The sequence below is a fragment of the Chaetodon auriga genome, chromosome 14 (genome assembly GCF_051107435.1).
Source record: "Chaetodon auriga isolate fChaAug3 chromosome 14, fChaAug3.hap1, whole genome shotgun sequence".
NCBI classification, from domain to species: Eukaryota; Metazoa; Chordata; class Actinopteri; order Chaetodontiformes; family Chaetodontidae; genus Chaetodon; species Chaetodon auriga.
The window spans coordinates 20,906,926-20,927,804 of record NC_135087.1 but is presented as its reverse complement, the minus strand read 5'-3'; the positions used below and the strand labels follow the sequence as shown (position 1 = coordinate 20,927,804).

The 20,879-nt window shown below is 40.6% G+C and overlaps 1 protein-coding gene across 1 annotated transcript in view; it reads left to right on the top strand.

The window, feature by feature from the left end:
• The first annotated feature begins 10,482 nt into the window (after positions 1-10,482).
• Positions 10,483-20,879, top strand: part of gabra2a (gamma-aminobutyric acid type A receptor subunit alpha2a) — a 40,498-nt gene continuing 30,101 nt past the window's right edge. The window contains exons 1-3 of the mRNA XM_076749348.1: positions 10,483-10,672; positions 10,959-11,035; positions 14,042-14,154. Of these exons, the coding sequence (XP_076605463.1) occupies positions 10,968-11,035; positions 14,042-14,154 (181 nt within the window). The 5' untranslated portion in view covers positions 10,483-10,672; positions 10,959-10,967. The remainder of the gene's footprint in view (positions 10,673-10,958; positions 11,036-14,041; positions 14,155-20,879) is intronic.

Here is a 20,879-nt window from a genome sequence, read left to right as displayed (position 1 = left end):
TTGTGAGTCATATTGCTCAGAATAATTCTCAACCTCAACTATTCTCTCCTCATTCACTGTTCTGCACATGTAACATTCTCAGCAAGAGCTGAGGCTGAAGCGATAACGGGAGCACAGTAGAGCTGCCACAGGTGCCGGGATGTGCGAGTGGGGAAATGTATTTATTTTTTTTCTTTCGGGGGCAATGAGGCTGGGAATAGGACAGTATGGTGGGGCGGTGCCTAGCTGTGGCTGACTCACTGTGCACAGACTCACTGATGAATCACTGAAGTATTGTCTGAAGGGCCTTAAATTTGTAGTTATAATGGAGGATAAACAATATATAAACAACAATATCCTGGTTATTATGGTTAAACAATTCATCCACAGGTGCAGATTTAGCCATGCCAGACCAATGTTCTTCCCTTCATGAATGAGTTCACACATTTTAAGCAAGCATGTATGAAAGGTATAAAACCCAAAAAAGCCTTGGATATGTAGAAAAACACACATATTAATGTGTTCTTCCTTATTGCTATTGTTGTGTTCAGTGTATCGATGAGTAAATAGCACAGTACAGTGTGTATACTGTGGGTTATTATGGGGCACTTGCTCTGTATGATTTCAGGTGCGAGGTTTGGGATGTCAGTCAATATGAGGGGTTGGGTTCGATTCCAACTTGTGGCCCTTTTCTGCATGCTGTCTCCTCTCTATCTTTCCACTCTGCAACTGTCCTGTTCAATAAAGACAAAATGCAAAAAAAAAAAAAAAAAAAAAACAACCCTGTGGCTGTTTACATGTGGACGTGTCGTTGATAAAGACACGTTGAATCCCAAATCACTCTTTAGCGCTCTGTTGTAAACATCCATCTCAGTGTATAGACTCATTTCCGGCTCCAGCTTTGACCTACCATACACACACAAGGAGACTGTTTATGTGCACACAATGAGGAATTATTGGCAGCATTTCGACAAATACCTCTCTGTGTCCACATTAACTTTCTGTGAGATTTCACATCGCTGACATTACTCAGACCTCCAAAACATCAGTGTCAAACTGGAAAGCAATACCAAACATTAAAAATTACCATAAGAATGGAGTGATATTGAATTCATTATTCATACCATTGGGTGGCATGGCAACCAAGATATTATTCCAATAAGCGTCTGCAAGATTTTCTTTTTAATGTCTCCCTCCCTGCTTCCATTTCAGAAGGAGTGGCACTGTTCCATCCAAAAACTACATACCACATTAGTTTGTCCCTATAATGATTAAATAAAATGTCCCAGATAAACCAGCCTGGTTGTTCCAAATAACATGTTAAACTGATCCGCCTGGTCTCATTAAGGCACGGTCCTTTCATAAGGATGTCTCATTTACCCTGCAGCTCACCTTTATGTGACACATATCACACATCTCGTCTCATCTCATCTTTCCCATCAGTCTACCCTTGACAGCTTGAGCTCGGTCACACAGGTGAGGTGTCACACAGCCATTAAAGCCCTCATGAATCCTCCATTTCCAAGCCATTACAACAAGTGCACTTGCTTTACTGGTCCCAGTGCAGCCATCTGTCAATAGGTACAGACCCAGTCACGGCCTGGAGGCTTGTTCGGGATCAATAGTGTAGATAATGAAGGAATGAATGTCTTCTTTCAGCCAAGCTAACGTAGGGAAGAGCAGGGATGCTTGGCTGAAGGTGCTCAATGTTACAAAGAGGGTTGATGGAACATGATGTTCCTGAGGACATAATGTCATCCCTGCTTGGTCATTTCATTGAGGCATTAAAATTTAAGAACATTTAATTACTTGGTTTATTTTTATGACCCACGCAACACACTGACCAGACTTAAATGGGACACTAATTCCAGAAAGACGTGCTGATGTTTTTTAATGTCCTTTTCAGTGCTGTGGTGCATGACAGAGTAAGTTCAATCCTCTGTCATTGTATTTCGAAGGAGTCAGAAATCCCAGTGACAGATATCTCCACACAAAACTGTCTGTAGGAACAGAAACCGCTGGAAGGAGCCGAAAAGACATGTTGTTTTGGGATTTGAATGAATCCACTCTTTTAAAAATGATCCCCCATCCTTGATCAGGTTGTCTGCATCTCCAAGAAAAGGGACAAAGGGCACACTGACATGAATGTCATCAGTCTAGGACAAAGCATTCTTTCTAAAATCTAAATTTCTGAAAACACCTGCTTACCAAATCATGCACTCGCTTTCAGTCAAAAATAGAGGGGCATTGTAAAACCAGAGTTCCATTATACCAAAAACATAAACTTCAGTGGTGGGTCGTGGAGAAGCTGGAAACACATACTGGATTATCAATATAGAAATGCTATAAGTCACTCTCTTTGGTCTGCCTGTGTCACAGTCTCTCTCTGCTTTATCTCTCCAGCCGCATTCCCTATCCTCAGCCCCCTTCACTGCCATTTTCCATCCATCCACCAGATGCCCTCAGATATTCCCTCCTTTCACCATCACCTCACTGCCCCACCCATCTACACACCTGTTCCCACTTCCATCATCTGCTCTGCAGTTACACCGCCCACCTCCTCACCTGCATCTCATTCTCCCATCAGCCTCTCAGTTTGATACCATTCCTTGCCAGTTTAAGGTTGCCATGAGCTTGGAACTTTCATAATACCTGCAACAGAACATTTTATTATCTGTTTCTTGCTTGGTTTTTCGCTGCAAATCAGCACACAAACACCTTGGATCATCACCTTCTTGCAGTCATCTGTTTTTGGAGGACTCTTGTCTCCTGGGTGGTCTCTTAATCTTTCCTATATCACTTCTCATGTGTGTTTTGTTGACTTGTTGACATACTTTTGAGACTAGACAGACTTGTCAAGGATTCCTCCCAGTGAAATGTCTTCTAATGTGTCACTAATCACTCATGACATGTGCAAACCACAACAACTTCAAGATACCACTTTAAAGACAATCGTACAATGTGATCAGTAGAGCAATCTGACAGCTTTGAAAGCCCGTCTAAGCAAGACGTAAGCAAGCATAACCCGATAGGAATGAATAGTTTAAGTTACAAAGCCTCTCCACGGCTTTGCTCAAGCAGATAGAAGCAGTGTCCTGAGTGGATTTACTCCAAAGCTGCACCATATTATTATCCAGCAGCATTAATGTTACGAGATGAGAAGAATGGATGAAAGTTAGCTTTGGTTTATATTAGCTTCTTCACTTTTTGATCTGTAACACTCCATCTTTTTTATTCTATATTTACTACCCAAGGACAAATATCTTTGTCAAAGTCAAAGGAGTCCTGCTGGAAGGAGTAGGCTGTTTCCAAACCAGTACAGTTAAAAGAGAGATTACTGTGAAGTTTCACTGTCTTGTCTGAAGTGCTGAGCACCTCCACCACCATCAGAATGAATGAATACACTTTTATAAAATATAACGTTCATAAGTACTTATGCGCAGCGAAAAAGAGCAGAGGTGCTACATCACACAGCAAAGGCAATATGTATTTAATGATTAAAGTGATCTTTCAAGCTGTCCCCTTGTAACTAAAATTAGCCGCATTGATAAAGAGACAGGAGGCGTCAAGATCAGTCTGACGCAGTGACTGATCGATCACACTTTAACGTTACGTTCACGTCGCTGAAATGCATCAGAGCAGCATATTGCAATGTCGGGAAAATGGAATCCCTTCTGTGTCTTTACAAGCTATGAAAGAATATGTCACAATCAGGTGATGGTGTGTGTGTGTGTGCCTCTGGTCAGACACCAGGCTCAAGTTGGTTTAATACCTGCACCTGCAAAAAAAAACAAAAAAGAACACTCCAAACTAAGTTCACTTGGAAAAGATTTTCAGGTGGAAAATCTGGACATGAGGCATACGGTGTTAAAGGAAAACTGATCGATATGCTTCCACTCAAATTATCAAATTACAATGTCACATTGAGGAACCAAATTTGGATTTTAAGATGACAGAATCCACTAATTCAGCAATGGCTCAAATGCACTCATTTCAGAGCACACTGATTTGGAGAGATCTACAGTAGAGCATGTGACATCCAGACCCAGCCTCCTCTGATTTATTCAGCCTCCATACACTCAGGGATCTGACGACAGCTCATTTCAGCTCACACGGGAGAATTCACTTGATAGCATCGGGGTGTCATTTTTGGAGTATCTCATCTCTGCAGCACAAAGACACCACTCAGATTCTCTTCAAACAAAAGAGCCAGACATCTGCAGCCACAGAGGAAATGGACAGTGGGGCTTATCAACTCACATAAAGGTGATTATGTGATGTAAAATTTCCATAAGTCATATTCTCGTTGGGGTTTGTAACATCAGGCACACAAAAAATAATGTACATCACAGATAAAGTGGATTTACTCTGCATACTTACATATTAGTTTTATTTGACCACTTTTCCACCAATGTATTATAATGAGTATGTACAGTTACTTGTCTATATAACTGGGACCCAGTTTTACTCTGTTCTATAATACATCCCCACTGTGGAGCACACACAGGAAGGAAGCAGAGAGATGTCACTCCAAAACAAAGCTTTCTTGAAGCCGCAGTGTGTGCAGGCAGGGGATGAAAGCTCAGTCCAGAGCAGGAAAAGAGAATACAAGTCGCGCCATTATAGAAGACTCACTATCAAGACAGAAGAATTGTGCAGACATTAAGGCAGCTTATGAAGTGGGGGAAGACCATGTATGAGAATACTGTCATGAATGACAACAGCAGGCCGCTTTCACCACACATGCTCTGTGCTCTCTGTTATGAACACTGCAATTTCAAAGACTGTCGTGACCACCTACCTTAATTTCCCATGAACACCCTCCCCCAGCCACCACACACACACACACATATGTAAGGCAGCTGTGCGAAGCTGTCATCATCCCTTAGTATCACAATCACTTGTCCACAGAGGATGCATCCAACAATAAGCTGTAAATGTTCAAAGCCATAAATGTCAACAAATGCCAGCCATGTACGGTGATAATTTGTCCAAATAAAACAGTCATAACTACCTCCTGCCATACACATTCATCCCTATACATTATGCAGGGAACAAGGGCAATACAGCATTAAAAAATGATTAAAAAAAAAAAAAGATTAAATTAAAGGAATTTAAATGTGTTGTAAATGACTGACTGTAATTTGAGAATTATAGAATTAAAAATATTTGAATTTGGATTGACAGCTGTAGACAGATAAACAAAGGCTGTGCAGCGCTCCCTCTTCAGGTCAGTGATTCCCACTCACGATGCCGTCGACGGCTACCCTGCATCGCATGACAACTCCGAATTCCTTGTTCTGTCAGTGTTTACCATAAGCATTACTTTAACTGTTCTCATGGCAAAATTAGGGCCGTAAAATTATTACCCTTAAGTGCTGGTTGATTTGCCGACACATTTGGTTGCAGGTGGTAACAGCAAGTGTATTTTGTGTAGCGTGTGTCCGAGATTTCACTTTGGAATGAGATAGCAAACCCACCTTGAGCCCCTCCTTCCCCATCGAGAGGTTGGTTCAATATGGAGGCAGAAAAAATTATGTTTCTTTGTATAAAAGAAGCAGCCAGACTGTCTTCAAATGACTCCCCTCTATGTTCCCATATGTACCACATGGAGAAGCTCCTTTTTACGAGATACAGAGCTCCTCTTTAACACACCTGCATAAAAAATACTGGATGCACAAGTCTTTGTGTTAACCTCTTTCATGACCATAGTATGATTTTGGAGGGTCAGCACTCAGCAGGCTTACTTTACCAAAACAGTATAGTAAATTGGCAAAGCACTGAATGTGAACGTGTAGAAATCTCCACCAGTCTTGTGTCACTAACCCAACAGTCTACAAGCTTCCAAGGTCAGGCTGATGCCAAGATGGAGCTCTCCAGATAGCTTTAGGCAGAATTCTTCATACTGGACTGAACCTGTCATGACTCATCTAGCTGCCAAGTTCAGCTATAAGTAGAGCACCATGGCTGGAGCTGGTGCCATCTATGAAAGGGCTACCTAAGAGCTTGATACACATTTGCTAGAGTTTGATTGAAAAACATATCTTTTTTTTTTGTTGTTGTTTACATGAGTATTAAGTAGTTAGTTAGAACTACGCTAGACACTGTTCAAATCCTCAGAATGAGTTATGGAATTTCCCAGTACTGATAAACATTATAGTAGGAGGGAGCGGTGAAAGAAGAAGAACATACACTAATTACATTTGCACTAATTTATTTTTTTGGTCATTTCGGGGCAGTGGAACAAGCTGTCACCAGATAAAGTTGAAATGGCGAATGAGTTATAAAACAGTTGCCCATTTCCACCTTCAAGCAGGCACAACAATATTAACATTCATTTTGGTTTTTTGTGGTTTTGGTTGGAATTGTGGTTGTGTGATTGTTAGTCAAATGTTCTCTCTCCTTTTAGCTATGGTTTGGTCTCCACCATCTCGTACGAAAAAAAAAATCCTTGCTGTTTAGCAGCAAAAAGCTCATCGATGTTTACCAGTTAGTGTCTAACTTTGTCTGAACTTTCATTGAAGCCATGTTGCTGAGAGCAGAGCGTGTGGTAATAGAGCAGCAGCAGCAACAACAACAACAACAATAATAATAATAAAAATAATAATCTTGATGGGAACAGCAAAACCTCTGGCCATCCTCGCAGGTTAATTACAAAACAAGATATCTTCATATACACATACAATAACAACTGATGCAGAGATGTCCTATTGTTTCTTTCTTTCTTTTTTTTTTTGCAGTTTATCATCATCAGTCACTTTCCACAGGAAAACAGTCATCCATTAGCACAAAGTACCTTTTCTATGTTACTAGGAGTTTAATATATGCCGTGCACTGACGATGAACAGTGATTTGAGCACAACTGGTTAACATACAGACACGTATGTGTTTTAGATACCTAGCAGCCAATCAAAAGTGACTATTTTTGGTATCCATGATACAGTGGGCTTCATTTGTCACGAGACTCCTTTATTCCACTGCCACCATTCACTCTCTCTAACAGAAGCATGAAAGCATGTGCCTGCTGTGCCTTTGCTAGTGTTCATGTTCAAGTCACTGTGACTGCCTATGACTAAGCATTTACACTTAATGCCTGGATCCACACCATGACCCTACGAGAACAGTTCTGCCCTAACAAAGAAAGGAAATGTGCTGTCGAGAGTGCTCACAGGCATCAGTACTGGCAGGAGAATGCATAAGATGCTTCATAACCTCACTGGCAATCCTTCCAATCAAGACACTTTCTGCCATACGTTTTTTATTTTTACTGTGTGTAAGCTCTGTGATTCCCTGGCATGTTGGTGTCAACCCATTCATTTGTTCAAACACTTTGATCCACAACAGGATATGGTGAATGAATACTAATGGCTAGAGTTGCTTGAGATTTGTTGTGGACTGTGTGGTGACCGCATGGCCTTTCCTCTTGCTCCAAGGTGACAATAAAATATCCTCATAACAAGAAACCTCAACATCTAATAGGCAGACTGCTGGAATTTACTGAGCATTTTCACACCACCCAGATTTCCAATGCCTCTAACACCATGCTGAGATCAAATTAAGATTGTTAATACCCCCTGCTCTGAAAACAAATACAGGTTACTAGCATTTACCTACATAAAGCTGACTGTTTTCAGCATCTTGTCTCTCTGGTTATAGCGGTCTGGTTGCAAGTGAAGGCAGTTGTCGCAATTTACTGATCAATCCATATTCCAACCTTTGCCTTTGGTTATAAGCTTTGAGTCATATCTGAAATAATGAAAATGGAATTACAAGGGGTTGAAATGAGCTTCCTTTACAGTGTGGCTGGGCTCAAACTTTGAGACAGGGTGACAGTTATGAGGTGGTTTATGTATCTGACCAGGTTGCCTTCCTTGGCGTCTCCTTCTCAGGGTATTCAGGTCAAACATGGACGAGATCCCCTGGCAGATCAGATCATGCTGGAGGGATTATATATCTGGCCTGGGACCCACAGGAGTAGTTGGAAGATGTGTCTGGGGAGAAGGACATCTGAGTTACCCTGCTTAGTCTTCTACCACTGCAACTTGGATCTAGATGAATGGTGGGAAATTAATGGGTGGTCGCTGGTTTGCCTGATCATCATCATCCAACACTATCCATATTGGAATGGTCACCTTAAAGATCCCAGGAGGATGAATTCTAATGTTTTTGGTGATGTTCCCTGATCTACCAGGCTAAATTTAAAATTTTTATAGACACACACACACACACGCACACACACACACACACACACACACACACACACACACACACTATCTAGCTGTGGCCTATCCTGTGTCATAATACTACGTCAAGAGGTAGTAGTCCAATTAACTTCAGATGGGAGATGGATGCGATTTTAGTCTGATACATAAACAAAATGATGTCCCAACATATCAAGAAAGGAAATATTCTTCCACCTATTTTCTTTTTCAAACAGAAAAATACAGCCTTGCACCTTCTGAATTCCAGTTTCTCTCTCTCTCATCAAACTAAAAGCAGCTACATTAGCAAGGTAACTCATCATCTGATTGGTTTAAATTGTGAACAGACACTTAGACAGAGACAGTAAATGATAATTCTGCAGCCAAACTTGTCAAAATTGTCAGTATACTGCTCCCTCCATCCAGCTCTTTCACACTGACCTTTGTGTCTTCTAAGGCCATCTAGAATAGAATAGAAAAACTTTGCCTGTCATAAAGTAACAGAACTTTTGCCCAAGTAAAACATATTTAAGAGCACACACAGGACTAAAAACTTAAACCAAGACCTGAACAGGCCAGAGTACACTGCCTGTTTTTATCTGTTCAAGGGGGGCTTTCTGGCTTTTAGTCTTGTTTTGTTGGAAGCTTATGTGATTCTTTGTAAATGAAGCACAGTTTATGACCCTGGATTTTATTAAATGTCAAAGATACAAGTCTGTTCCCCTGAAGATGGCTGGTTTTCTAAATACTTGAGCACTTGACCTTTTGCTGGTACATTGTTTTGATCTGATCACCCTGTATTGTTCCTTCCTTGCAGGCAACCCCTGACATACAATATGTTAGCATCAGATCTCGAGCATCTTCACTGACACCAAAGCCTCACTAACAGGAGGTGGCTGCACACCAAAAGGTACTCCCCTGTGTTTTTGAACAGTTAGTATGGTATGTTCCTTTTTTGTTTCTGAAGGTTGCTGCCATCAGGGACTATTACTTGAGACATTTACGACCTTTCAGGTCTTGATGCCTGTACAATTCATCTCCTGCTGTTTTTCTTCTTTCTCAAAATGTGTTTACACAATTCAGGTTTTCATGGTGGAAATAGCAGCAGACAAGAGGGGTCCTCTCAGATACCTTCTAAGTCTTTGTCAGTAACTTGTGCCTCATTTTATTAATCAGAAATCTCTATTTTTGCTAAACACAATACATGTATTAATGTTTAACACTTGATCATTTTATTCCTTGCATTCCATGATAAGCACGGTCAGACGTGCTCTCTGTTGCACCTGTAACCACATTCAGAAATGATGTCATGGTGTACTGACACCCTAGAGTCCACATCTACACCACTGGAGCGAGTTGAGAACCACTGGAGGTTAGAAAACTGAATAAATGAAGGCCACATTTCTGATAGTATGCAAGTCCAAAGTACAGCATAGGATGTATTTTTGTACAAATACACAGAGATTAGGCTCACTGAAGCATGTTTTAATTTTAGGCTGACATACATTTTCAGAGGGAGGTGAGAGGAAGGATTGTATGCAGCTGAGCTGTCATGACTGTACTTGGCTGTGGTAGCCACTGGAGAACCTAATGTAAGCTGGCTCTTCTTGACCATATATATGTATGGCTGTCTGATTTGGCTATGTTGATGCAGCCAGATTGCGCTGAGAATTTGTTCCAGTTAAAAACACCTGGACCAGTCCAGTGGTGGGCCAGTTTTAGCCCATCAGTCCATCAGGCAAATTCTGGTAAACCAGATTTTGCCTAGTTTGGGGCTAACCAAGTAGTTCCAGTCTCCAGAGGCTGAATGTCCCCAATGCATAAGACCACAGAATTCGTATTAAGTGGCAATAACAATTGGAAAGAAGCAAGTCGAATTTTATTGAAAAAAACATTAGCAAGAACATCATCTGTTTATTGTTTCTCATTAGTTTCTGTCTCTGTCTCTGGATTTTTATTTTTTTAAGTGATTGTTTCTTATCACTAAAGTTCACATTTCGTCCCGCCCCTTCTCTTATTATTATTATTATTATTATTATTATTATTATTATTATTATTATACATTTAACCAACAAAAATTGATTAATTCAAGTGACCATAACAGCTAGCAACACAAATGTATGTCATTCGCTTGCTTTGCATGCAAATTGCACGGTTGATATTCACCGTGCGCAATAGTACGCACTAATGAATGCCTTATTACCGCGAAATGAGCGCTTCCCTGCAGGCGGACCACTCCGCCTCAGCATTTATCCGGCGGTGTGCTGAGCCCCGGCAGGGCCGTGCTCTCTGTACAGTTTGCTCTCAGGTTGGTGACTGGGTGAGCTGTGGGGACTCCCTGTCAGAGGAGCTGACAGAATGGACGCACAGTAACCGCGCTCATCACTCAGGGTTACTACTCTCCCTTTCTGCCAAAAGCTTGTTCATCTCCACCGTTTTCACTCACTGTCCAATCTCTCTTGGCAACCCCGGAGACACCTGTCGCGTTTCAGGTAGGCAGCGTCTATCTTTCGACAAATTACACTTAATTGGGCGCATTTTGCGGAACAAAAGCTGTGAGGAACGCTCACTGTGCAGGCAGTGTTTGGATAGGGAGTTGGGCTGCAGACCATTAACTGAATTGAACAGAACATCAATGTGAGGAGACTAAACGGGTGTGTGTCTGTCTTTATGGGGATATTTGTGTGGAGTCCGTTTAATTGCAACAGCTGTAAGGCGCTTTGTGCCGCTCTATCATGTCATTACGCGCACTGAAAGCGTTCCCCGTCTTGTTCACAGGCTTCAGCGATGAGAGGACGATGGAGCTCACATTTTATGTCTGTACTGGTCTCTTTGATCGTGCTGTGGCAGACGCGGTAAGTTTTGTCCGTGATATGTGTTTTTATAGATTAGGAGACAACAGAATGCCACTCGGACGGCGGACTGACCGCGCACAGGCAGCGTGCACAGCTCTCTGTCTTTCCATCTGAATGGTATGTGGTTTGTTAAGAAGCTGTTGTCGGTTACTACAAGTAGCCTACACTAATACCAACGATAATGAAGCGTGATCACATAAGAATTTAAAATAACACGTCCCTTCTCACCGGTGGCTCTGTGCGCTCAGTTCATCCACAAGTAGAAAGCGCGACGCCAGACCGCGTTGAAAAATCTAACAATTAATGGATTATTTGCATATCAGAGAAAGTGTCTCGTAGATCATTGTTATATGCAATCCTTTAAGAAATTTCATGACGTTCTGGTTAATTCGGCTTTTCGACAATGAACCAACCACAGATTCTCAATACATTTCAACTTCGGGGATTGGCACTCAATGTTCTTACCACCCATCGCGTTGCACTTTGACGGAAAAGATCGTGCGAGTCACAAGAAAAGCGTCTCTAAACGTGAAATTCCTAATCCATATTAATCCTAGCATCAAATCACAGGCCCGTAATCTGTATAGTATTTAAATTAGATTTTTACACCGTTGATTGTTGAAATTGTGTTCCACATGAACAGAGCACTTGGTTTTGTAGCGCCGCCGCAAATCATAATGAGATAATGTCTAAATTAAATGTATTCAGTCATCAGAACATGACTGACGTGCTACGGAAATTAATTGCCCTGGTAATTCATTTTTAAAAAGACAAGAGAATAATGAAAGTCCTTTATTTTTCCTATTAGATCTCACTTTAAGTTAGAAATGGTTAAAGTGGACAATCTGTAACAAACTCCCCTCTCAGCTGACAGTCACTCTGTGCAAACTGTTTCATTACATCTTTAAACACACAAGAACATTGAGGCTGTCCACGCTCATTCTGTAATTACATTAAAAACATTGGTAACACTTTCAATTATGGCTTGCAATGCACAGCATCATTCGTCTAAAGTGGAGTTGCTGGTACACACTGATATGTACATGTAACTAACGGGTATCTGTTCTAATATTAGTATGACCTGATGCTGTTTTTACACATGGAGCTCCTCAGAGTTGATATGGAGGACAGTGTGTAGGCCTAAGCTCCTTCATGATGAGGTTTTTACAGCACATACTGCTGGGCTAAAAACCAGGAGTGTCCATCTGACGACCAAGACAGTTGCAGAAAATGATCAATTTTGTGTCCCGTCACAGTGTAACTATTATGAACAGTAAAGAACATGATCACTCCAGTCTTTGAAAAACCTTATTGACAGTCAATTGAGAGACAATGCCAAAATTAAGATATGATGTGATGAGCGATGGATCATTTCAGAACTTTCAAACACACCACATTTCTTCTAAAAGTAAAGTAAATATCAATAATTTCAACTTGCGACTGACACTGAGAAGATCTAATTCCAAACCCACAGGCAGACACACCTTGACACAAAACATCTGTGAGTGAGAAGACTCACTCACCTGTGACCAGTGAGAGCTGTCAGGGATGCTCATGGGATGGTTGCATGTATTCTGTAGTATTAGAATAGGTCCCAGGAGTTGATAAAATCATCATATTGTAACCCATAACATAAATATTACCTACAGCACACACTCTTTTTAATTTCTCAGATTGTTACTCCATTATTCCTGAACATCTCATCTTGTTCCCTTGCACATGTATGTCAATGTATGTACCATTTCAATTACAGTGTAAATTGGAAAGAATTACACTGTATGTTGCAGACATACCTAATTACTTATTTATGCTTTGCCACTTGTTTATTCCTACCTCTTTGGTGAAATCACTTGCAACATATGAAGGGATGTTCCAGCGATTTTGAATTAAACTTCAAGTAATTTCATAGCTTAAACTTAAAAAAAGAAAATAAAAGAATGGTTAAAGTCAGTAAAGCAGACATATCCTAACTTTCATCCGTGGTACGGATCGAGAACCAAAAGCACTGGATGCGACATTTCCTGTAATACAACTAAATAGCATCTTTTTATATCGTCCTCGCCTGGTCACCATGCACCTCTTTTAACTCCACTGTGATGGTGCTGACACATCATCAGAGATGATAGAGAGTTCACTAGGATCCATGATAGGTAGTTGACCTATTGACACGCAGACCTGAGACCTGTGGCTACACTGGGAGGAAAACACATATCCTGAGTTTAACCAGTCAGAGTTTGGACTTTGAAAAGAACGAGTTGATTTTTGTGACAAGCATATGTTTACGGCTCAACATCAGGGAAATAATATTGCACCTACAGAGCCTGAAGGCATAAGCTATTTATCAGCCTCATCAAAATCACAGACATCCATTAATACTGTGTTGTGGACAGGCTGGTAAAAACCTTGTTTTAATGACGTGTTTCATTCATAACATCGTGTGTTTAGTCAGTAAATTCAACTCTACATTGTGAACAATGCAGCAGCTGTGTGCAGCTGTGCATACATCAAACCAACAAGGTACAAAGTGTTACTTAGTGAGCTTCAGAGATGCTGCTAGGTGTCTTTTTGAACTTTGGACAGAGGTCACACACTAGAAGCTTTTATTTTGAAGAAAAAGAAGTGCTGAAAAAGTTCTCTACTCTTTTTGGTGACTGATCGCACACAATTTTCAGTTTGACTAGTCTTCTAATGAAAATTATGGAGAGTCCTCCAAACAGTCTGTAACTGAAGTGTTAGGTTTGAATTTCAACTCTAAGTATTTCCATAACATTTGAGCTGTGTACCATCATTTGACATATGAGGAGTACAGTGCATAACATCTTTTTCCAGGTTTAATATGAAATAATCTGGGATAACGTGGATTTAATATTGTAGGTGGAGATTACCAGGAGGTATCATCACCCACAGATCTTAGCAGTGCTTAAGTAAAGCCCATTTTTATTGCTAATGTAGAGATCTCATTTTTCTTTCTGTGAGTCCGTAATCACACGTTTGTCTTTTATTTAGGTCAAAAGCAGATTCCAATTCAACAACTAACTTCAAAGACATCACAACCTTCACCAAGATCCTGGACAGTCTGCTGGATGGATATGACAACAGACTGAGACCGGGCCTGGGAGGTAAGACAGGGCCACACACACACACACACACACACACACACACACACAGGTAAAGGAGTAAAGGAGTGATCTGGTGATTTATTACTGCACTTTAAAAATGATGGGGTAACTCACAAGAGACAGATTAAAAAAAAATGATCCAAATTGAAGAAGCAGACTGAGATATCTTGACTTTTATTCCCTCATATGAGTCAGGCTCAAATACTGGATTCTACATTTCCCACAATGCAGTTTGGTTAAATCTTTCATTAGACCCTTCAGACTCCAAACCTGCAGTTTCTGAATCTTTCAGGTGTAACTTTGAGTACTCATAACCCATGCCGATATTACCCTGATGACATCACTGTGACTCTATCAGGGTTATTCTATCAGACTTGATGAAGCTCTGGAGGACAATAAACGACTGTTATCAGATGCAGGACAGTACTGACAAGTAAACTGATTTTGACAGCGTTTAAAGCTTGAATGTATATAAACTGCATGATAATATGGAGGTGAGAAAAAGCTTGATTAAAATCCAAACTTGATGACAAAATGAAAATGTAAAGCCAGCGTGCTCAGAGACCAGGGCTGCGTCTTCGGCATGCAGACGCTGCCTCGGCTTCTAGTGCCAGCCCACAGTCTAACGTCTGTCACTGTGGTCTGGAAGGGTCAGTGGATGTTACTGATGCTGCTAATGATTGTTTTCATCATTGATTAATCTGCTTGTTATTTTCTGGATGAATTGATGGAGAAAATGCTCATCGCAGTTTTACAGAACTCGAGGTGACGTCTTCAAATGTCAGAAAGCAAGATATTTAACTGATAGTGAGATAAAACAGAGAAAACGGCAAAGACCAAAAAATTGACTGAAACAATAAATAGATTTTTTTTTTAAGTATTTAGCAACTTAATCAACTTTTCATTAAGCTCTACTTAAGACCAATGTCTCTAATACAGATACAAGAGCAGATGTTCCTGGAAGATAAAGAGAAACACACAGTAGGTACATCTACATTCCAAACACAATGAATACAGATGCTTCTATAAAGATCACGAGGGCCCAACAGTTAGATGAGGGTGAAAAGGATGTGAGTCATATTTTATGGTCTTCAAGGGCTCAACCCAGCTGAATGCCGATGTTAGATTTTGGATCAATGTGCTTTCCACCACCATCATCAACATAGCAAATAACGGATATCTTCTGGAAGACTGATGTTCGTCCCCCCACTACTAACGGGCTTGTGGTGGAACAACACTATAGACATGTTTTCCCCCCACGTTGTAACTGTGTAAAATGAAAAGGTTGACAAAATGTGATGTCAGCTGGAGCATTAATGCAGCAAATCCTCAAATAGAGGCGGGTCTTCAAATGATGGCCAGCACAAACCACTGTAACGGCTCATATGGTAAATTTAGAATAATGGATATTTCCACAGCACTAATTCTAATAGGAGAGTCATGTCATACTCCTCTCTGCTGCTCTCACTTTCTCTTTTAACACAAATACTAACTTCATCCATTATCATTATGCATCCGTTATTTGTCATCACTTCCACTTTGCTTTTCTTCTCTCACTGTTGAATTGCCATCAGTGAAACAGTTTTCAAAATGAAAGCCTTTTAAAGGGAAATGAAATTAAAAGCAAAGGATTATGCGCATTGAAACGATGGAAGGCTTTTAATGTGAAACATCTGTGCAGGAACTGTTGCGTCTATTGATGGTTACTTCACAGTGATCTAAAAGTTGTGAATGAAAAGCAAAGCTTCGTAGCTTCGTAAACCTTGAAGTTAAACCTCTTTCCAGGTGGAATAAACAGTGATATGTCCTTTTTCTGGTGTGTAAATCTTCATCAAGTCATCACTGCTGGAAAAGACTAGCAGCGCACTCACATTAATCACGATAAGCAGGAATGATACACAGCTGCCATGAGCCATAAGCGACTTAAGTGGCTGCTCGGGGCCGTTTGGTCACCTGGGGGCTCCTAAACGAGCATTGGTGCGTTACAGCTTTGAGGCTGATTTACGCTCAGGGAGCTTCTCACACTTGAGACTCCACGAGAGTTCATTTATGATAAAAAGCAGAGGCTCACAGGAAATGCCCAGCCATACTGGATATTGTGTATGATCCAAAACCTTGAGAATAGATGCAAAGTGTTTCAATAAAACATTGCCTTCAGGAGAAGAAACTATTATTCTGAATGCCACGCTGGCAGACAGTTTGGGAAAGGAGATGTTCTCCCAAACGGTTGTTCTGACATTTTGGAGGATGATATAATTTACAGTATCAGGAGATGGCGGTTATGTATGCTGGCATTCTGAGGTGGTATTGAGTTCAGGTTTGATTTACATCGTCGCTTTCTTTTATGCATTTCTAGAATCTATGAGACTGAAAAACGAGCATCGGTGCCTCGTTCAAAAGCCAAACTACAGCGGTGGGTTACTTGTCACTGACGAGGACCTCTGAGTGAATTATGAGTGTTATTTGTCAGGAGCGCAGGCAGCAGTAGCATGATGTTGTTATGGATTCTCAAAGCTTTTAGTCAGGGTGGATGGAGGGATCAACGAAGCATGAGACATTTATAACAAATGTCCACTGCTCCTTTCCCGTTTCCTGTCGACTGTGTTGCTTTCTTTTCAACATGACCACGATCGTTCCCTCACGTGCTTCACCCTGACCCTCGCTGGCTTTACGATGAGAACAGAGGTTCTTGGATAGTAGTACTATCCAAGTAGTTATTTTAACACGGTATTGTCACTAAACCTGAAGCATAATGGGGCCATATCAGAAAATAAGTCAATTTTATAACAATTGTGGAAGGCACTGACAAATGGATTCCCTGCAGACAGGACTGTCGGTTCAAAAAGCCATGATTGATTATTTTCAAAGGTGACAGGAAGCTAATAATTTAGATATTTTTTGGGCTACAGCCTCACATTAAAGAGTTCAAACAGCAGCGTCCCCAATGTTTTTTCATAGGGAAGGCCAAATGCTGGGGTGGTACAGCAAATTCAAAACCAGAAGTGAATTTCAGCAATCCTAGTATGCTGTTGCAGTGTAGAGTACTTGAAAACGATGTCAGTTTAAGAGTTAAGGTATCACATGCTGATATACTTTGGTTTCTTATTTTACAGTAATGTTACTAATTATGTGATGTGCATAGACTAAAACAGCACAATTAACGTTTGGAGTTCCACAACCATCCTGATTTAATGTGTTTTACATCTGTATACACATGTTATCCTTCAAATAAACCAACTGTACTTTTTCTCAAAAAAAAAAAAAAAAAAAAAAAAAAAGCCAGCCTTCAGACATCATAGCCTAAATTGGGAGACTAAAAATAACCAAGTGTTCTGGGGATCTTCCCCCAAAAAACTGTTTCACAGACTGTTTTTTTTTTTTTTTTTTTTTTTTTTGCATTCTAGTGAATTTATGGAGTAATTTGGTTGCAGAAATTTGGAGTTGGGAGGACAGGAGAAAAAGGGAATTGAAAAAAGTGACTCTCAAGAGAATCCAAACCGCAGCCTCAGGAGCTGAAAATAAAGCCAAACTCCCCAACTTTACAGCAGAAATAAATATGTTTACAGGCTGGTACCAAAAAACGGTTTTGGTCTCTATCCATCTAATTTCCCTGTTCATGACAACTGTGAAGTCCTACATAACTCACTCATTTCAATTCTATTAAGGTTGAAAGCTATGCATAATTATGGGTGTGGCCGCTTTGAGTGACAGCTAGCTGCTAGGTTTCAGCAACCAGGTTTCATCTGGCCTGCATCAACACCAACCACACTCCACCTCTTTGGCCATTTTAGGATGAGCCAGCTGTTAGGTGAAGTCAGGCCCCGCCAAGATTGATTGTCACTGAGCCTCAAAGTGGCTCTGTCCAGAAAACAAACAGTAGATTTTGTTAAACTAGAGTGCCAGCCTAGAAATAGAAGAGAGAGAAAAGGTTCCTAGCTGGACTATTTCATTTGGATTTGTCATATTTTTCTGATGTTCATGTGAGAGGTGCTTTCACACATATTTACTGATAAGACTACAAAGGCAATTCACCGTCTGACACGTTGGCAGCTAAATTCAGTTATTAATCAGCTGCACTGTCTGGTAAATACAAGTTGGGATATGATGATTGGATGATTTGATTTTCAGACTTGTAGCTCTCCCCCCCCAGGGCCGGTTCACATGTCACATTATTGGTGAGCCCAATTAATCAAACCTAGTCTGTCTTGATCAAATTTAAAGTTTTATTGCTTATGAGGCAAAACTCTAAACACATAAAAGGTGTTTTTGGATTTCAGAGTGGTGTGTGTGTGTGTGTGTGTGTGTGTGTGTGTGTGTGTGTGTGTGTGTGTGTGTGTGTGTGCGCGCGCGCTTCTGTCAGCTAAAGCCTGATGACTGTCCCATGTGCAGAAAAAGCTCCTTGAAGAGTAAATAGTGAGAAAATGGATGTGAGGGGTGACACTGTGTTATAAGTGTCAGTTGCAGAGTTGGCAGCCCTGTGGTGATGAATGTATTGAGGATTATCACCTGAATCTGAAGCTGCCCTTGGCTTTACAGTGTGTATAGTGAGTTTGAGGTCATAGGTTAACTTTCCAGCCTGAAGCTTTATTGTTTTGGTTCAGTGTCAACACTCTCATAGTATCGTTTTTGGAAAGTGGCGGGCTGCTGTTGTCAGTGAAAAACCCAGGGGATCGTGTTTTTAGGGTGAAGCAGCAGAGATCTTACAGTGTTGAATGGTTTGTGCTCAGTGCTGAATGAATACTCTGGTTAGATGTTCTGACAGTTCAGCATGTAAGGGAGTCCCACTGGAATACTTGTGGTGGTCAGCATTGAGTTACTGTAACAATGTCTGTCCTGCTTTAAGTCAGGGTGGGATTCTACCATCCACTCCTTGTACCTCTTGGCCCACAGTGTCCAACTTGACCCGCTGCACCTCTTTCGCCATCCTCCTTCTCACTTACAGATGTTTTGCTTTGCAGGAGGGTCTCACCTCTTATGTTGGAAGTTAGAGTTCAGACTGGATTTTGGTCTGTATATGAGTTTGCTGTACAATGTGGTCGTTATGCTCCTATCAGTCTTCTCCTGAACACACAGCAGCTTAGCATTTTCTTTATGAATCACTACTGATATACACAATATTTGTGCACTGAGCCAGCACATATTTACTGAGTGCACCTTGAAGTACTTCTGGCATTTATTAAATCCCTAAAAACTAATTTCCTGTTCATCAAAATTACATATTTGGATATTTTTCTCCCTGAAAAACATCCCTTCATGCCATTAAAATGTCTTAGATGTGCAACCCCCGATTCCAAAAATATTTTGATAGCTGCTGCACGCTACACAATGGCAGGTGGTAATATACGAGTAATTCAGCCATCCGAATAACTGAATGAGTAAAGTCTTCTTCTAATTCAGCAGCTAAGCTATCTGACAAACAGTTTTGTGTGATATTTGCTCCAACGTTCTTCATCAGCATCCACAAGCTATATGACGTCCTTCAGCATTCAGAATTCAGAATAAGCAGATATTTATTTAAAATCAATACTATTGCCTATTGTTTTGTTTGTGTCCCTTTTTTTTTTTTTTTTTTTGGAGTAAGGCTTGTATGAAACCCTGGCTGCCTGAAACTGTTTTTGTCGTTGGTTCACTGCAGCTTTAAGGTGGCAATGCTCAGCCATGGCGTTGACTGTTTATTTCACTCATGATATGCCTTGTAGAATATAAAAAACACCATACGGACATGTTAACAGAGTTAAAAATGTGATTTTCACTGGATGGGATCTTTAAGAGTTAATATTTTGAATGTAATATTTGCTATGGTTGGTAGATAATGGTGACTGGGACGCTGCATTGGTCAAGCTGGGCTTGGCTGGTCTCCTTTAGCTGGAATTAGCATCAAAGCTTGGTGTCTTGGCATCAAGCAAAAAACAACAACAACAAACATTGATGAATAGGAGCGGTTGGCTGCACAACAGAGGTTACCAGAGAAATTCTCATTTTATGCTTGGGAGACAGTTGTAGCCTCACTGTTTCTACTGTTTGACAAGGGTGATTTTTACATACGTCCGGAGATCCCGTCAGTGTCTCACTGCTAATGTCATGTGGTGAATTACTGTACAGATGTGCTCTTTTTTAACTGTTCATCCCACATGATTCACTGAGGTGAAGTTCATTTGAATTTTTAATGTCAAAATAAATGTACATACACGTGTGTATTCTGCTTTGCACCCATAGCATCTGGAATTAGATGACTGTGGCAAGGCTTTGTGTCCTTCAGCAGCAGTATTTTGTAACAGCTGTTGGAAAAAAGACCCAAGTCAACTATCAGAGATGGCTTATAATGATACACACTGAATGATACAGTAAAATGAGGCTGCAGTGGTTCCTTGTGTTTTATTTGTGCTTAGAGACTGTATATCAGAGTACTGCCTCATGGAAACAGCTGAACCTAAATAAAACACCAGGGTATTAACAGTAATTGTGTTAGTGTTAATGTCAGTGCATTATGTGCGGACTGAAATGATCTGGGATTATCAACCTGTGGGAAAAAGATTCAGTAATTGTGTCAGCTATGTAATGTAGCTTTACAGGATCTGCATTACAGAGGGATGCAGCTCATTTATTACCAGCCAAATGTAATTTAAGATGTCTCTAAGTGCATTCTCACTTGTAAGACTGCAATTATGTTTTATTCAAAGTATGTCATTCAAATATTTACACTTCATGAAAAAGACATGTACTGT